This window comes from Chiloscyllium plagiosum, chromosome 9 (genome assembly GCF_004010195.1).
Source record: "Chiloscyllium plagiosum isolate BGI_BamShark_2017 chromosome 9, ASM401019v2, whole genome shotgun sequence".
NCBI lineage: Eukaryota > Metazoa > Chordata > Chondrichthyes > Orectolobiformes > Hemiscylliidae > Chiloscyllium > Chiloscyllium plagiosum.
In genome coordinates, this window is record NC_057718.1 from 26,188,082 (window position 1) to 26,204,600 (window position 16,519).

General features: G+C 40.7%; 1 protein-coding gene across 2 annotated transcripts in view; it reads left to right on the forward strand.

Moving 5' to 3' along the window:
* LOC122552709 (ALK tyrosine kinase receptor-like) overlaps window positions 1–16,519 on the forward strand; it is a 1,052,914-nt gene that overhangs the window by 659,132 nt on the left and 377,263 nt on the right. For both annotated transcript variants that reach the window (XM_043695597.1, XM_043695598.1), the window contains one exon: window positions 11,566–11,697. In XM_043695597.1, coding sequence (XP_043551532.1) covers window positions 11,566–11,697 — 132 coding nt within the window. The remainder of the gene's footprint in view (window positions 1–11,565; window positions 11,698–16,519) is intronic.

Here is a 16,519-nt window from a genome sequence, read left to right on the forward strand (position 1 = left end):
TCAATCAAGTTTGTCAGACATGGTTTTCCACGCACAAAGCCATGTTGACTATCCCGAATCAGTCCTTGCCTTTCCAAATACATGTACATCCTGTTCCTCAGGATTCCCTCCAACAACTTGCCCACCACTGAGGTCAGGCTCACCAGTCTATAGTTCCCTGGCTTGTCTTTACCTCCCTTCTTAAACAGTGTCACCATGTTTGCCAACCTTCAGTCTTCCGGCACCTCACCTGTGACAAATATCTCAGCAAGAGGCCCAGCAATCACTTCTCTAGCTTCCCACAGAGTTCTCGGGTACACCTGATTCAGGTCGTGGGGATTTATCCACCTTTAACCATTTCAAGACATCCAGCACTTCCTTCTCTGTAATCTGGACATTTTGCAAGATGTCACCATCTATTTCCCTACAGTCTATATCTTCCATATCCTTTTCCACAGTAAATACTGATGCAAAATATTCATTTAGTATCTCCCCCATTCTCTGTGGCTCCACACAAAGACCGCCTTGCTGATCTTTGAGGGGCCCTATTCTCTCCCTAGTTACCCTTTTGTCCTTAATATATTTGTAAAAACCCTTTGGATTCTCCTTAGTTCTATTTGCCAAAGCTATCTCATGTCCCCTTTTTGCCCTCCTGATTTCCCTCTTAAGTATACTCCATCTTTCTTTATAATCGTCTAAGGATTCACTCGATCTATCCTGTCTATACCTGACATATGCTTCCTTCTTTTTCTTAACCAATCCCTCAATTTTTTTAGTCTTCCAGCATACCCTATATCTTCCAGCCTTCCCTTTCACCCTGACAGGAATATACTTTCTCTGGATTCTTGTTATCTCATTTCTGAAGGCTTCCCATTTTCCAGCCGTCCCTTTACCTGCGAACATCTGCCTCCAATCAGCTTTCAAAAGTTCTTGCCTAATACCGTCAAAACTGGCCTTTCTCCAATTTAGAACTTCAACTTTTAGATCTAGTCTATCCTTTTCCATCACTTATGGTCGCTGGCCCCAAAGTGGTCCCCCACTAACACCTCAGTCACCTGCCCTGCCTTATTTCCCAATAGTAGGTCAAGTTTTGCACCTTCTCTAGTAGGTACATCCACATACTGAATCAGAAAATTGTCTTGTACACACTTAAGAAATTCCTCTCCATCTAAACCTTGAACACTATGGCAGTCCCAGTCGATGTTTGGAAAGTTAAAATCTCCTACCATAACTACCCAATTATTCTTACAGATAGCTGAGATTATCTTACAAGTTTGTTTCTCAATTTCCCTCTGACTATTGGGGGGGTCTATAATACAATTCCAATAAGGTGATCATCCCTTTCTTATTTCTCAGTTCCACCCAAATAACTTCCCTGGATGTATTTCTGGGAATATCCTCCCTCAACACAGCTGTAATGTTATCTCTTATCAAAAGTGACACTCGGCCTCCTCTCATGCCTCCCTTTCTATCCTTCCTGTAGCATTTGTATCCTGGAACATTAAGCTGTCAGTCCTGCCCATCCCTGAGCCATGTTTCTGTAATTGCTATGATATCCCAGTCCCATGTTCCTAACCATGCCCTGAGTTCATCTGCCTTCCCTGTTAGGCCCCTTGCATTGAAATAAATGCAGTTTAATTGATTAGTCCTACCTTGTCCCTGCCTGCTCTGACTGTTTGACTCACTTCTGTTCTCAGCTGTATCCATCTCAGATCGATCTCTTTCCTCACCATCTCCCTGGGTCCCACCATCCCCCCCACCACCTTACTACTTTAAATACTCCCAAGCAGTTCTAGCAAATTTCCCTGCCAGTATATTAGTCCCCTTCCAATTTAGGTGCAATCCATCCTTCTTGTACAGGTCACTTCTTCCCCAAACGAGATTCCAATGATCCAAATAGTTCAGGAAATAAAGAATCTTGCTTTTTTAATTCTTTTAAATTTGAGACCCTGCGCCTGTTTCCAAGAAATTTGATGTATTTGACATTTTAATATTAGTATCATTGTTATTAGCCCAAGCTATTGTTAATGTGAGACACAACATTCTTGAATGGGTCTGGATAGCTTGATGGTCAATTAGTCGTTGGAGCTGCACAGGCTGGAGTTGCGCATTCGGATCATGTGAGAATTTTAATTTTAATTTTAATTTTAATTGAGTGAGGGAATTGCCTGGCAAATTGAAGATTCTACTGCACAATCCCCTGTGTCTAGAACCCTCCAAAAGAATCAATTACATTCAGGGATGTTGGAGGGTTCTGCTTCAGTTAAACTAATAGTTATTCAGAAAATGTTAGATGATGAAAACCTTGGCCTAACTCCTGAGTAACAACTACTGATCTCCCCAACTACACCTCCACCAATCCCTTACACCTTCTGACCACTTGACAACTGTCCCCTCCCAGCAGCCTCAACCTGAGTAGCTCTGGTCTCAGCCCAACACCACCCCTACCTCATCCCTACCTCACCCACAGTCTATTCCAAGACTCAGCTGCTACCCCAACACCCCCTACTATTGGATGCAACATCTGCCTAGTCTCTGATCCCAACCAACCCAAGCAGTTAACTGGCAATCTGGCTTCCAACTTACCTGACATCCTATCCACCTTGCTGGTCCCCTAATCCCACTTTACAGGAGCTGTGCTGCTGGTCATTTCAATCTTTGGACATAGTAGACTAACTGCTACAAAAATGGATGTGGTTTGATGCACCCCAACTGTCCTGTACAACAGGGGAACTAGTCAGATAGTCATGGATTCAAGCAGGAACAGCATGTTCCTGGACTTAAGAGAAGACAGTAAGGTTGGAAATGGGGAATAGTTGGTCATCAATTTGATTATCAAACAGTATTAGTGTATCTTTTTAAAAATTATTTAGGTTGTAATGTTAGTGAAATATATCACTGTGCAGCATTAGAAAAATAATAAATCAAACTAATAATAATATAAATGGCTGAATAAGTTTGACTTTTTTGTAAAGTACACATCTCGTACATGCCAAGTTAGAAAATTCACAATAACTGATGAACAGTTCTGAATAATTCAAGGGACACTAATAAGAAGCTGAAGATGCAAATAACAGCCAAAATCAGGCCATGTTTGCAATGTGCTTAGACCAGAGCTACTGTGTAATAATAAGAATAATTTAGAATCTTAGAATTCTACAGGACAGAAGGAGGCCATTTGACCCATCATGCTTGTACCAGCTTCCGAGAGAATTAATTTAAATTACATTCCTCATATGACATTGCAGAATTTTCACTGGTTTCAGGACATAAATCCTCAGCAAATGTTACTTTGTGGTCCTTTTTTGCCTCATTTTTCAGCATTGTCAAGTGAATGACCCAGCTATTCCAAGAAATGGCAATCACAGACAGATTGCTACCCTATTCCTATTCTCTTCTGTTAGAAATGAGCTCCAGCTTTATAATGTGACTCAGATTACTGCCTGTGTCATCACATGGAAATGGCACTGGCTGAAGTCACAAACACCCTTGATTGTTACCGTGATAACTTTCCTTCCTTGTCTTATTCAGTCTCCCTGCAGCCTTCACAATAAGTTTAATTGCTGTTTCAACAAAAAAGTTTAATAAACCTTCAATCTCTCTTTCTGTCTCTCTTCTGCTCTCCAATTCAGTGTATGGTCCTCACATCATTCCATTCTCACCTATCTGTGCATTTCTAACACTTCTTGCCATTCCCACTTCCTGAAAAGATCCATTCTCAGATCATCCACTTTCTCATCTAATCTGCCTCTCCTTTGACACTTCAGTTACCAGCCTAGGATCAACTTCCAATCATAAAGTGATGACATCCAACTCTACCTCTTGACAATTTCCATTGTTCCTCCTGATTCAACTTTATTCTTGGGTAAAGAATAATTTCTTCTAGTTAAATATTGGGAACACCGAAGCTATCAACTTTAGCCAACAGCATAATCTCCATAACATTCTCTTGCTTTGTCTCTTTCCCAAACTAGTCAAAATCATAGCTTCCTGGTCAACCTCCCCCCCCCCCCCCCCCCTGTTTCTGACCACATGTCCTTTCCTTCACAATGACTGCTTCCATTTTCATAACATTGTTTGTGGATGATTAGCAGTGGATTTCAATTGTTTCTATACTCAAATGGCTTAATGTGTTCTAAAAATATTTATACATAAAGGTGGAACCTTGTCTGACTATGTTTCTATTAGCTCAATTAGTTTTTCACCACCACCTTAGCTGTATTTGTCCTTAACTGGATAGCTTCTTCAAATCAGATTGACAAATCCATAATTGTACTGGTGTTGTAACATCTTGTATGCAGGAATATATAACTCCCAGTCGTGTCCTCCGCCAAATCTATGTTATTTCCACATGGCAATCTGTGCTTGGGCAACTCGCCATCCTTGATTTAACTACATTTTGCGCCTTCAGACACATGCACAGTAACTCCAATTTAGACTTCATTACTTTTTCCATTTTTCTGACTCCATCTATGAATTTACTGCTCCCTGAGCTAGTACGTTTTCTCTCCCCAGTTATCCTGAGTACCTTGGTCTTGCTCTCTGATGTTGTTTTGGTTCCCTCTCTCATTTCTGAGTTTTAAACTGTGCACAATAGCACTAGCAAAAAAACCTTCTTAGGAACTCCATCCCCTCACTGTCAGGATGTCAAGGTGCACATGTCTGATCCATTGAGGTGCCATCTCCTCAGAGCTGATTGAAAAGTGCAATATGCTTAGAGAACCCATGCACAACCTCCCTGATACGTTTTGACTTTCTGCTCATTCATTTTTCTCCTGTGCACTGTTAAGCACAGAGCATTACAATGTTGTGGCAATAATGGAGACCTGGCTTAAGGAGGGGGTAGATCTGTATGTCAATTATTTCTGGTTACAAAGTGTCCAGAAAAGACAAGAAACGAGGTGGGGGTGGCACTCTTGGTTAAGGAAGGCATTTCACTCCTGGAGAAAGAGAATATTTCAAAGAGATCAAGAACAGAATCGATTTGGCGAGAGAGGAGTAAGAAGGGTACAATCACAGTGGTCAGGGTAATCTATAGACCACCAACTATTGTGAAAGATACAGAAGAACAAGTCTGGAAGGAAGTTTCAAAGAGTTATAAATATCAGACTGTAATACAAATGGAGGACTTTAATTTACAAGTATGTAGACCAGGATGGTGGTGGAATAAGGAGCAGTGAGGGACAAGCATCCCTAGATTGCGTTCAGGTGAATTTTCTACAGTAAATCCAGTCCAACAAGAAAAGAAGCAGTCTAGACCCGTTCTTGGGAATGACCTGGGCCAAGAAGGTTAACAGACACTGGAGTAACATTTGGGAAATGAGGCCATTGTATCATAAAGTTTAGGATGATGGTGGAATTGATCAATTCAGCAAAAACATAATTAAGTAAAAAGGTGGAGACTACAAACCAGTAACAAAAAAAAAATTGCTGGGAAATCTTGGCAGATCTGGCAGCATCTGTGGAAACAAAGCAGAGTTAATGTTTCAGGTCAGTGACTGTTCTTCAGAACGGAAGGTAGCTCGGGAAAGGTTGGTATTTACGCAGAAGATGGAGTAGGCAAGTGGGGAGAGTAACGATAGAGCCAAAAGAGAGAGAAAACGTTTGGACAGGTAAAAGAGTGGTCAAGGTTAGTCTAGAGGAATGAATAGCTGCTGATGGGATTATTAATAGCTGACAATGGGTAGCAGTCCAAGTGAAGATAAGGCCTGGTGTGAGGGTGGCAATAAAGAACATGGGAGAAAGTGCTTCAAGCCCTAAAATTGTTGAACTCAATATTAAGCCCAGAAGGCTGCAGAGTTCCCAAGCAAAAGATGAGGTGCTGTTTTTTCAGTTTGCACTGAGCTTCCCTGGAGCACTGCAACAAGCCTGAGACAGAGATATTGGCCAAGGAACATGGTGGTGAGTTGAAGTGGCAGGCAACTGGAAGGTCAGAGTCTTTTTTGTGGTCACAACATAGATGTTCTGCAAAGTGGTCATCCAATCCATGCTTTGTTTCCCCAATGTAGAGAAGACCACATTGTGAACAGCAAGTGCAGTAAACTCAATGATGTGAAGTGCAGGAAAAATCAATGCTTCAGCAGGAAGCTGTGTTTGGGCCCTTGGAGGGAGGAAGTAAATGTGCAAGTGTTACACCTTCTGTGGTTTCATGGGAAAGTGCCAAGGGGCTGCGGAGACATGTTGGGAGTGAAGGAGGAGGGAAAGGTCCCTGCAGAAGGAAAAGGGAATATGTGGCTGGAGGTGGTGGAAATGGCAGCTAATGATCCTTTGGATAAGGAAAAGGGAACCCTGCAGCTGTTGTGAAAGAGAAAAATGGGGGTAAGGGCCAAAGTGCAGGAGATGGGTCAGCTGAAGTCCCTGTCAACCATAGTGTTGGGGAATCCTCAGTTGAGGAAGAAGGTGAACATTTTGGAGGTTTCTTTGTCGAAGTTGGCATCAAAACAGATGCAACAGAGACAGAGAAACTGAGAGAATGGAATAGACTTTTTATAGGAAGTAGGATGTGGGGATGTATGGTCAAAGTAACGATGTAACTTCGTCAGTTTGTAATGAATATTGGTGGACAGCCTATCCCCAGAAATGGAAGCAGGGAAGGGAGGAGTCAGAGATGGACCAGGTGAAGGTGAGAACAAGTGGAAGTTGGAAGTGAAATAGATAAACTTTTCCAATTCCGGACAAGAGAGGGAAGCAGCACCAATGATGTCATTGATATATCGGAGGAAGAGCTGTGGGTGGAGACTGGAATAGAGCTGGAACAAGGAATCTTCCACATACACAACAAAGAGAGAGCATAACCGGGTCAAATGTAGGACACCGCATTCACCTGAAAAAGTGAGAGGAGTTAAAAGAGAAGTTGTTCAGAATGAGTATGAGCTCAGCCAGGCAGAGGAGGGTGCTGATGGATGGGGTGACTCAGGCCTTTACTGCAGGAAGAAACAGAGAGCCCTGCTACCATTCTGATGGGTATGGATGCATAATCAATTGGCAGAAAGCTGACTTCAATGGGGCAAGATAGACTGGAGCTGAAGGTTATTGGAAAAGAGTCTCTGAATAACAGACTACTTTCAAAGGGGAAATGCTTTGGGCACAGTCAAGGTATATTCCTTCAAAAGGGAAAAATGGAGCAAACAAATCAAGAGCTCCCTGGATGACAAAGGAGATAGAAATTAAGTTAAAGAAGGAAAAGTGTTACTTATACCAGGTGTCAAGTTGAGACCCAAGCTGAATACAGACGGCCCAGAAAGCAGGTGAGAAAATAGAGACCAGAAGCAAAGGGAGATTGTGAATAAAGATTGTCAGCTGACATAAAGGGAAACCCCAAAGTTTTCTGTAAGCACATGAACAATAAAAAGGTGGTAGTAGAAGGAAATAGAGCTGATTGGAGATTGAAAAGGGATTTACAAAGAGGCAAAGAAGTGTGGATTCAGTGTCAAATGAACACTTTGCATCTGTCTTTATCTGCAAGGCAAATACTGCCCAGGCCATGGTGACAGAGGAAGAAGCTCAGTCTCTTGAAGAGTTTAAAATTGATGAGATGGTATTGGATATGCTTTCAATAGTTAAAGTTGATAAGGCATGAGAACAGATGAGGTGTATCCAAGGATATTGAAGAAAGAGAACATGGAAATTGTAAAGGCACTGACAATAATCTTCTATTGTCTGAACTCAGGGGTGGAGTTGGAGGACTAGAAGATTGTGAACATTACACCCTTATTCAAAAATGGTTGTAAAGATAGGTCTAGCAGCTTCAGACTAGTAAATTGAAATTTAGTAGTGGGGAAACGTATAGAAATAAATATTTGGGATAAGAATTAATAGACACATGGAAACATTGATTCAGAAGACTCAACAAGTGTTTGTTAAAGGATAACTGTGTCTGATTAACATGCTGGAGTTTTTTGAAGAGGTGACAGAGAGGGTTGGTAAGGCTGTGGTTATGGTCTCTATGGATTTTCAAAAGTTTTTGATATTGTGACATTCAACAGAGTTGTGAGGAAACTCCTAGGCTATGAAGGTACAGTAACAACATAGACTCAAAATTGTATAAGGAATAGGTAACAGACAGTAATGATTAATGGATGTTTTTTTGAGCAAGAAGAATGTTTATTATGGTGTTCCATCAGGTTGATATTGGAACTCTTGATTTATGTATAAATGATCTGAACCTTAGGAAGAGGAGAATTTCTAACTTTGCAGACAACACAAAATTTGGAAGAATTGGAATTGTAGGGAGGACTATGTCAAACTTCAAAAGGACATTGACAAGTTGATGCAGTGGATGGATAGGTGGCAGATGAATATCAGATTGAAGAAGTTTAAGGCAATGCATTTTCGTATATGGAGACATGGAATAAGATAAAGGCTACAGTTCTAATGCATGTGCCTAACTAGTGAGATCTGGGTGATATGCACGCAAATTGTTAAAGGTGGTAGTACAGATTAAGAGCTGTAAAGTATATGGTATTCTAGGTTTCATTAGTAGGGCCATAGAGTACCAGAGCAGGAAGGTTTTTACAAACTTCTATAAGACACTGTTAGCTATCAGTTGAAGTACTGGATGGCACTTCTTGGTGCTATACTATAGGAAAGATGTGAATGTATTAGAGAGAATGCAGAAGAGATATCCAGAAATAGTACCACAGATGAGACACTTCAGTTATAAGGAAAAGTTGGAGAAGTTGGAACTATTTTTCTTGGAAAGGAGATTTGATAGAAGTTTTAAAATTCTGAAAGTTGTGGATGGAGTAAATAAAAAATGTTCTCACTCATAAACAAATCAAAAATTAGAAGGCAGCGTCAAGTGTTTTGCAAAAGAAGCAAACATGAGTTGAGAAAAGCATTTTAACACAGTTCGGACCTAAAGGGCACAGCATCCAAGTATAGTGGAGGTATGTTCAATTGGGGCAGTCACTTGAGGCATTTAACCTAAAACAGTGTGCAGGGCTATGGTCAAAAGGCAGGAGGAGATTAGCACTAAGTCAAAATGCTGCAAGAGCCAGTGCAGTCACAATGGGCCAAATGGCCTCATTCTGCACTGTAATTATTCTGTGAGTCTGTGGTAAGCTGTGGGAGATAATGTCTATAAACATGCTACCACATAGCTGTCAGTCTCACGGATGTACCGCAGTGATGCCAGCTGCTGCTCATATTGTGAAACCTGGAGCTCATGCTACTGCAACTGATGACATTTCCTGCATAAATGATCATTCAGGACATGATGAGCATCCTGTAGTTAGCACAGGATACACTCTCTCGAGGTTGGAGCAGCCTTGCCACTCTATTATTAATTAATAACCTTGTTACTGCTAACAAAACTTACTGCTGCTACGACATGTTACCAATACCAATAAATCATTTCTGATCCTGATAAATCTTAGACCTATTCATAAACATTATTAATACTAATAAACCCTTAATACATTTTAAAAATGGTATCAAACATTTGAAGATATAATTAAGAACAAAAATAGGCCATTCCTCCCCTACCATGGAGTAAGGTTATGGCTGATTGTTCTAATTTTGAATTTCATATTCTCATCTATTTCCCCAATAACCTTTGATTTTCTTGTGTAACAAAAATCTAGGTCCGTCCATCTTAAGAATATTCAACCTCTCCCTCCCCAGGTTCTGGACTTACCCACATGAGCAAGCATTAGTTTCACATCCACCTTGTCACCATGTTCCAAATTTTATAAACTTCAATGAAATCGCCCTTTACTCTTCTAAACTCTAGTGAAAACAATTTCAGTCTGTTCAACCTTTCCTGAAAAGACAACCCACTCATTCCCGGTATCAATCCAGTAAATCTCCTCTGAACTGCCTCCAAGGCATTTTCATTTTCCTTAAATAAAACACTCAATATTTTAAATGTGGTCTTATCAATGCTCTGTATACCTGAAACATAATATCCTTACATTTATGGTCAGTTCCATTCATAATAAAAAAACACATTCCATTAGCCTTAATTGCTTGCTGTATCTGCATGCTAACTTTTTGTGGCTCATGCATGGAAACAACTAGGTCCCTCTGCACTGTGGGTTTCTGATACTGGTCTCCATTTGGATAAAACTGTGCTTTTGTATTCTTCCTGCCAAAGTGAAAACATTTCCCACATTATACTTTATCTGCCAGATTTTCGTCCAGTCTGCAACCTCTTTATATCTTTTTCACAGTATAATTTCCAATCCATCTTTGTAAAACTTATGTAAGAATGGTAAATAAGATTCAAGCAAGTTGTGACTTAGCTGGAATTCCCACCTTTAAACCTCCTTACTAACTCTCTGCATCCTTTGAAATTCATCTCCTTCACCATTCTTTTATACTTTGGCAAAACTCCAGTATGTCTTTAAGTCTTTGTGAAGCATCTGGTGACAGTTTTCTCTGTTTGAAATTGTGAATGGAATCTTGTGGAGGAGTCAGTGGTCTCAGCTACTGCCTAGAGAGCTGGCAAGGCCTCCACGTTACTTATTTCAGGAAAGCTTGTCACATCTTGTGCCATTTAGGCACTTAACAGGAAAGTGGTAGGTCTCAATCTGGGATCAAGAACCTGAGGTTAAAGCTAATGGCCAATCAGAGACTGATAGCCCTACTGAACAACAGTGCCTTGAGAGTGTGGTGGCTGCTGCTGGAATGACCCTGAGCCAAGGTCCAGATTGAAGAAGGAACCAGGAAGAGGTGAGTGTTGCAGGAAAATAATTGTGGGGGAAGGTAGGACAGTAGCAAGGACAGAGGGGTGCTTTTCAGTGGGCCCAGTCTTTGGTCCCTTTTTCAAGCATTGAGTGCCTTTAAATGATGAGGGTCTGTTCCCCCTCCAGAAGCCTGTAAGCAACCCCATCAGAGTTTGTTTGTGCTGCCTCCCACATGTTGAGCCCTCACATGTGGCTGGATTTGTACCAGTAATGTTGGAATGAGGCTCTTAAGGATACATCAATTGCCCTCCGAATGGCATCACTTGACAATCCATAAGACTATAAGATATAAGAGAAGAATTAGCCATTCAACCCAATTGAGTCTGCTCTGCCATTTGATCATTGCTGATATGTTTCTCAACCTCTAATCTTCTGTCTTCTCCCTATGACCTTTGTTCCTCTTACGTATCAAGAACATATCCATCTTTGTCTTAAATTCACTCAAACTTGGCCTTCACAGTCCTCGGCAGCAATAAGTCTAGAAGACTAGGCATTTCTGACGCAAATGAATGCAGGTCAAATGCACAAGCCTCCCACCTAATCAAATGGCCCCTACCACCAAAACAGCCTGATATATCAATGCAAGTTATTATTCTCATGATGTACCTGTCTTTTTTTCCTCACAATTTAAAATTCATATGATTTCCCGTGGTATAGATACTGTAACCTTATTTTGAGGCTGTCTTAACAACATTTCTTTTCAGTTTCCTGCATAACTGTGATCAGTAATAATGTATGTAGTGAGAAGCTGTGATTTTTTTTTTGGCCTCTCAAAGGCAACCTTGGAGTAATCATCTTACTCCACAGAGGCTGTACAATAAAGACCTATCAATCACTCATGTTATGGTAGAGAATAAAATGCATTTTATGTACAATTCCATTTGTGGTTATATTTTAGGTCCTTTGACAGGCTCTAGGACAACACTCGAGGGATCGTTCACCTGTCAGAATGGGGTATCTATTAAACTGAGGCAGCTGTGTGATTTTAACAACGACTGCAGCAATGGTGAAGATGAAGGAACGGTCTGCAGTGAGTTCATTCAGCTTTATTTTTACAGGCATGCTCAGATTACCAGTGATGTCATGACAGACAATTAAGTGGTTGCAGTTAAAAAAAAGGTTCCTGTGCTGTATGTACTATGTTGTTAGGCAAAAACAGAACTTTTTTTCTGTTTCCAGTTCACATCAGTTGATCTTCAGAGTAAAATTACATCTACCTCTCTGCATAAAAACGTGGAAAGCATTTGTCACACTTCAAAGTGTCTAAATATTAAAAGCAATGAAAAATGACAGCTATTTCACGCTACTGTATCTGAATCTGATGTTTCTAAACACTTTCGAATCAGAAATCTTCCCTCACTTAAACAATAATGAAACTGTCACCGACTTCAGGCTAAGTTGACTGCTAGTAATTATACTCAGATCATAAAGTTGCAGATCCCCGTCAACACCTTAAAAACTGAAGAACGAAAGAGCAAAACAAGAGTAAAATCCATACGTACATTGCACCTTTTTCAGTGGAAAAAGAAAGCTTTCATGGAGATTACCAATCTTTGCTGCATTCCCTGACCAATCAGCATGTTCCTAACTTGTCTGAGAATATTGACAGTTAACTCTTACTTGTGCATCTCCCTGTCAACCATGATCCAACCAATTGTCACCCTCTTCTCATGCTGCATAAATTGGTGTTCTCTTTTTTCAAATCTTGTATCTCAGTGCTGACGAGTGCAAGGTTAAAAAAAAAGTATTGACTTCTTGCCTTCTTTTGACAAGATATTGGGGATGCTAGAAATCTGAAATAAAACAGAAAAGACCAGAAATATTCAGCAGACCTGGCAGAATTAGTGGAGTGAAACCCAATTTAACATTTCAGCACTGATTACAGGAGAATTACCGGCATGAAATGTTAGCTCTGTTTATATTCCCACAGAAACTTCTCCATATTTTCTCCATATTTTCAGCATTTCCTGTTATTCTTACAGCAGATTAACAGGTTGTGTATACTGTGGTGCAAGGTTTCTGTCATTGTAAACTAGTAAAACAATTTGACTTGCCAGGAGCTACAGTACAGCAGTTCTATTTGCAACCCTGGCACTAAATGACACATTATTCAAGACCCAAAATATTATTCTTCTTTCACTTCTGGAAGCTGATTTGCTGTACTGATTTCCTGGATTGATAGTTTCCTTTGAAATTTATTTATGTATTCCTGTGTATTTGTAACACCCTCAGCATGCTTTAACCACTCCAAAGAATGTTTTTCACGTGGTGAATTACTCTTTTCTCCCATTCAGCTTTCTAACTATTTTTACTTTTGCTTTTTCTAATCAATCCTTCCTGGCTAACACCCAGCTGAGAAACAGGCAGGCAGGCAAATACCCTATTGTGGTGGAGACAGGTTCATTCACTCATTGTCTGTGAATATTATCTAATCAACATATTCAGTAATGTTATTACACACCTCTGGAGCAGATAAAATTTGAACCTGGGCCTCCTACCTCAAACATAGGGATATTACCATTGTTTCACATCTTATTCTATGAATATGTCTTTCTGTTTTGAGGAGAAATCTATTGATTTACACATTCTTATATTTATGTGATGATCAACCAGGCTGACTAACCATGTAAGAAATGAAGTAATCTAATGCAGAATTTAAAATGCAAATTACTAAGCATAAAGATGTGTGAACTTTGATTCTTCGTACGAGTTTTGAAACAAAGGTTTGGATAAATGCATTTGTACACTGTAACATACCAGTCATTGTCACCTCTGATATTATTGCATTCTGTATCGAGGCATGATAGCAGAAGCCATTAAAGTCTCCATGTAGAATATGGTGTCAGGAGTGTGCAGCTGAAATTGTCTGCATTTTAAGAGCTGTAATTAAGCCAGATACTGTAAGAAACACAAATAATTAAAAACTTTAGTCACAAATTTGTGCTGATTGTGTCAGTATGGTTTGGAATGTTTCAGTCCCTGCTCCTGTAGACATACAAAGTGATTTGAGGCAAGGTTGGAACTTCTTTCAGTCTCAATGGGAAATTGTGAGGTAGCCACATAGGTAAATAGAAAATCAGAACAAATAAGGGTAACAAGTTAGTACTGCTCTTTTGTTGCACCAACGAAATGGGTTCAATTCCCACTTCAGGCGACTGTCTCTGTGGAGTTTGCATTGACTGCATGAGTTTCCTCTGGGTGCTCCAGTTTCCTCCCACAATCCAAAAATGTCCAGGTCAGTTGAAATGCCAGTAATTACAAAAATTGAGTTTTGGGCGGCACAATGGCTCAGTGGTTAGCACTGCTGCCTCACAGCACCAGGGTCCCAGGTTCAATTCCAGCCTTGGGTGACTGTCTGTGTGGAGTTTGCACATTCTCCCCGTGTCTGCGTGGGTTTCCTCTGGGTGCTCTGGTTTCCTCCCACAGTCCAAAGATGTGCAGGTTAGGTGAACTGGCCATGCTAAATTGTCCATAGTGTTAGGTGCATCAGTCAGGGAAATGGATCTGGGTGGATTACTCTTCGGAGGGTCGGTGTGGACTTGTTGGGCTGAAGGGCCTGTTTCCACACTGTAGGGAATCTAATCTAATCTAATCAAAAGTAAAGAGTAGCTCGAGAAAGAGTGCCTGAATTATATTGAAAGTGTTATTGTTTTCAAGAGGAGTCAGGTATGATTCTTAGTAATAAAGGAATCAAAGGGTTTGGGAATAAAGCACGAATGAGATGATCAGCCATGATCATATTGAATAGTAGAGCAGGTTCAAAGGGCCAAATATCCTACTCCTGCTGCTATTTCCTATGATTATGTTTCTGTACACCCTGAACATCACTGAGGAGCAGACAAAAGCCTGACTGGAGGAATCTTGAAGACCTTGAAGATGGTATGAAATTTTTCACTGATGTTCTTTATAAACAGTAAAGCTCAAGAGGTGATAGAGAGTATTAATCACTTAGTGACTTGACTGCAACGTCTCGCCGAACCTTGAGAGTCTGGGCAACTAAAAGATGGTCATATCAAAAATAAGATTATCTCAGCGATGGGACATCCAGGTTGAGAACATGTCTGGTGAGAAAGCTGACGACTAATGCTGAAGCTCTGTGGTTGTCAATTATCAGCTAGAGAGCAATAGTGGAAGAATTTCTGAGACTTTGTGCTATTCTGTGAGACAGTCCAGGCCTAACAAAAAAATGGAAGATGTATTTCACAAAGGGTCAGCAAAAAGCTCAACATAGAGACAGCAGAGTTCGAGCTGCAAGATACTAAAGAAACTTTGCCTGCAAGTGCTTTGCTGGAAAGGAGCAAAGCAAGTCTGTAAAGGTAGCTTCTGTAAAAATGACAGAAATTGATTGATGAATCCCTTTATACTGTAGAACAGGATTGACTCAGTCCAATCTTGAGGTGATAAGTGGTTTATGATTGTCAGGATGATGACTGCATGAGAACACCAAGTGAATATAATGTCAGATAGATCCCAGTAATTTGTACAACATTATGAGTTTCACGAACTGAAGCTATGTGAAATGTGATAGTCCAAAAATAATGCCATTGAAGGTAAAATTGAGACTATGCAATGCAATGATATTCATCTCGAGCGGACAAACAAAACTGAGAACTCAATACGATGACGGGAATGAAGAGATGCAGATCTAGATGGTAGATGCGAGGGAAAATCCACTTATCTCAACTGAAACAAATCCAAAGGTTGGACTGATAATCCTATATGTACCAGAAGAGATTTGTCATGTTTCACAGAGCATCAAGCTGAAGAGATCCCATAACATTGCAGTGCTGGTTTTACAATGTTTTCCTGATGAATATCATTTCAACATAAATGACCATGTGGGACTGAGTCTGTATGTGTTGTAGAGAGATTCAGGACAGAGGACTTGAAAAGAAGGAATAATTAAGAAATAGTTTGATTAGCAGCATGGTAGCAATGAAAAAGGTTTAGAAAGCTAAGAATATGTGTAGGTACAAAGGGATTTCAATAAAGCTTTGAGGAGATCTCAAAACTCAATGCCAACCATAGGGGAAATATTGTCATGAATTGTAGAGATAAAAATCTTTACAAACCTAGATGCACAAGACGGATACTGGCAAGTGAAATTGTTTGAAAGCAGCAGTTTTCTGACTGCAACCTGCATGCTAGTTTCATCTGGGAGATAAAATGGTTGTGCAGGCTTTGGCATTTTCACTTCTCTGCTCGAGTATCAATGCAGACAATATGTGATAGTCAGCACTCTTCGAGGAATGCAAGTGATGGTGGAGATCGGCTAGTTTATAAGTGTGTAGACATGATGGAAGAAGCCATTATCAGCCACAAATTGAACCTAGTGAGACTGTGATAAAGAACTCATCAGATGAACCTCATCATGAACAAGACAAAATGTAACTGAAGATGGGATTAGAGTGGTGCTGGAAGAGCACACCAGTTCAGGCAGCATCCGAGGATCAGTAAAATCGACGATTCGGGCAAAAGCCCTTCAGCAGGAATACAGGCAGAGAGCCTGAAGGGTGGAGAGATAAGTGAGAGGAGGGTGAGGGTGGGGAGAAAGTAGCATTGAGTACAATAGGTGAATGGGGGAGGGGATGAAGGTGATAGGTCGGAGGGGGGAAGGGTGGAGTGGATAGGTGGAAAAAAAGATAGGCAAGTAGGACAAGTCATGGGGACAGTGCTGAGCTGGAAGTTTGGAACTGGGGTGAGGTGGGGGAAGGGGAAATGAGGAAACTGTTGAAGTCCACATTGATGCCCTGGGGTTAAAGTGTTCTGAGGCGGAAGATGAGGCATTCTTCCTCCAGGTGTCTGGTAGTGAAGGAGCGGTGGTGAAGGAGGCCCAGGACCTCCATGTCCTC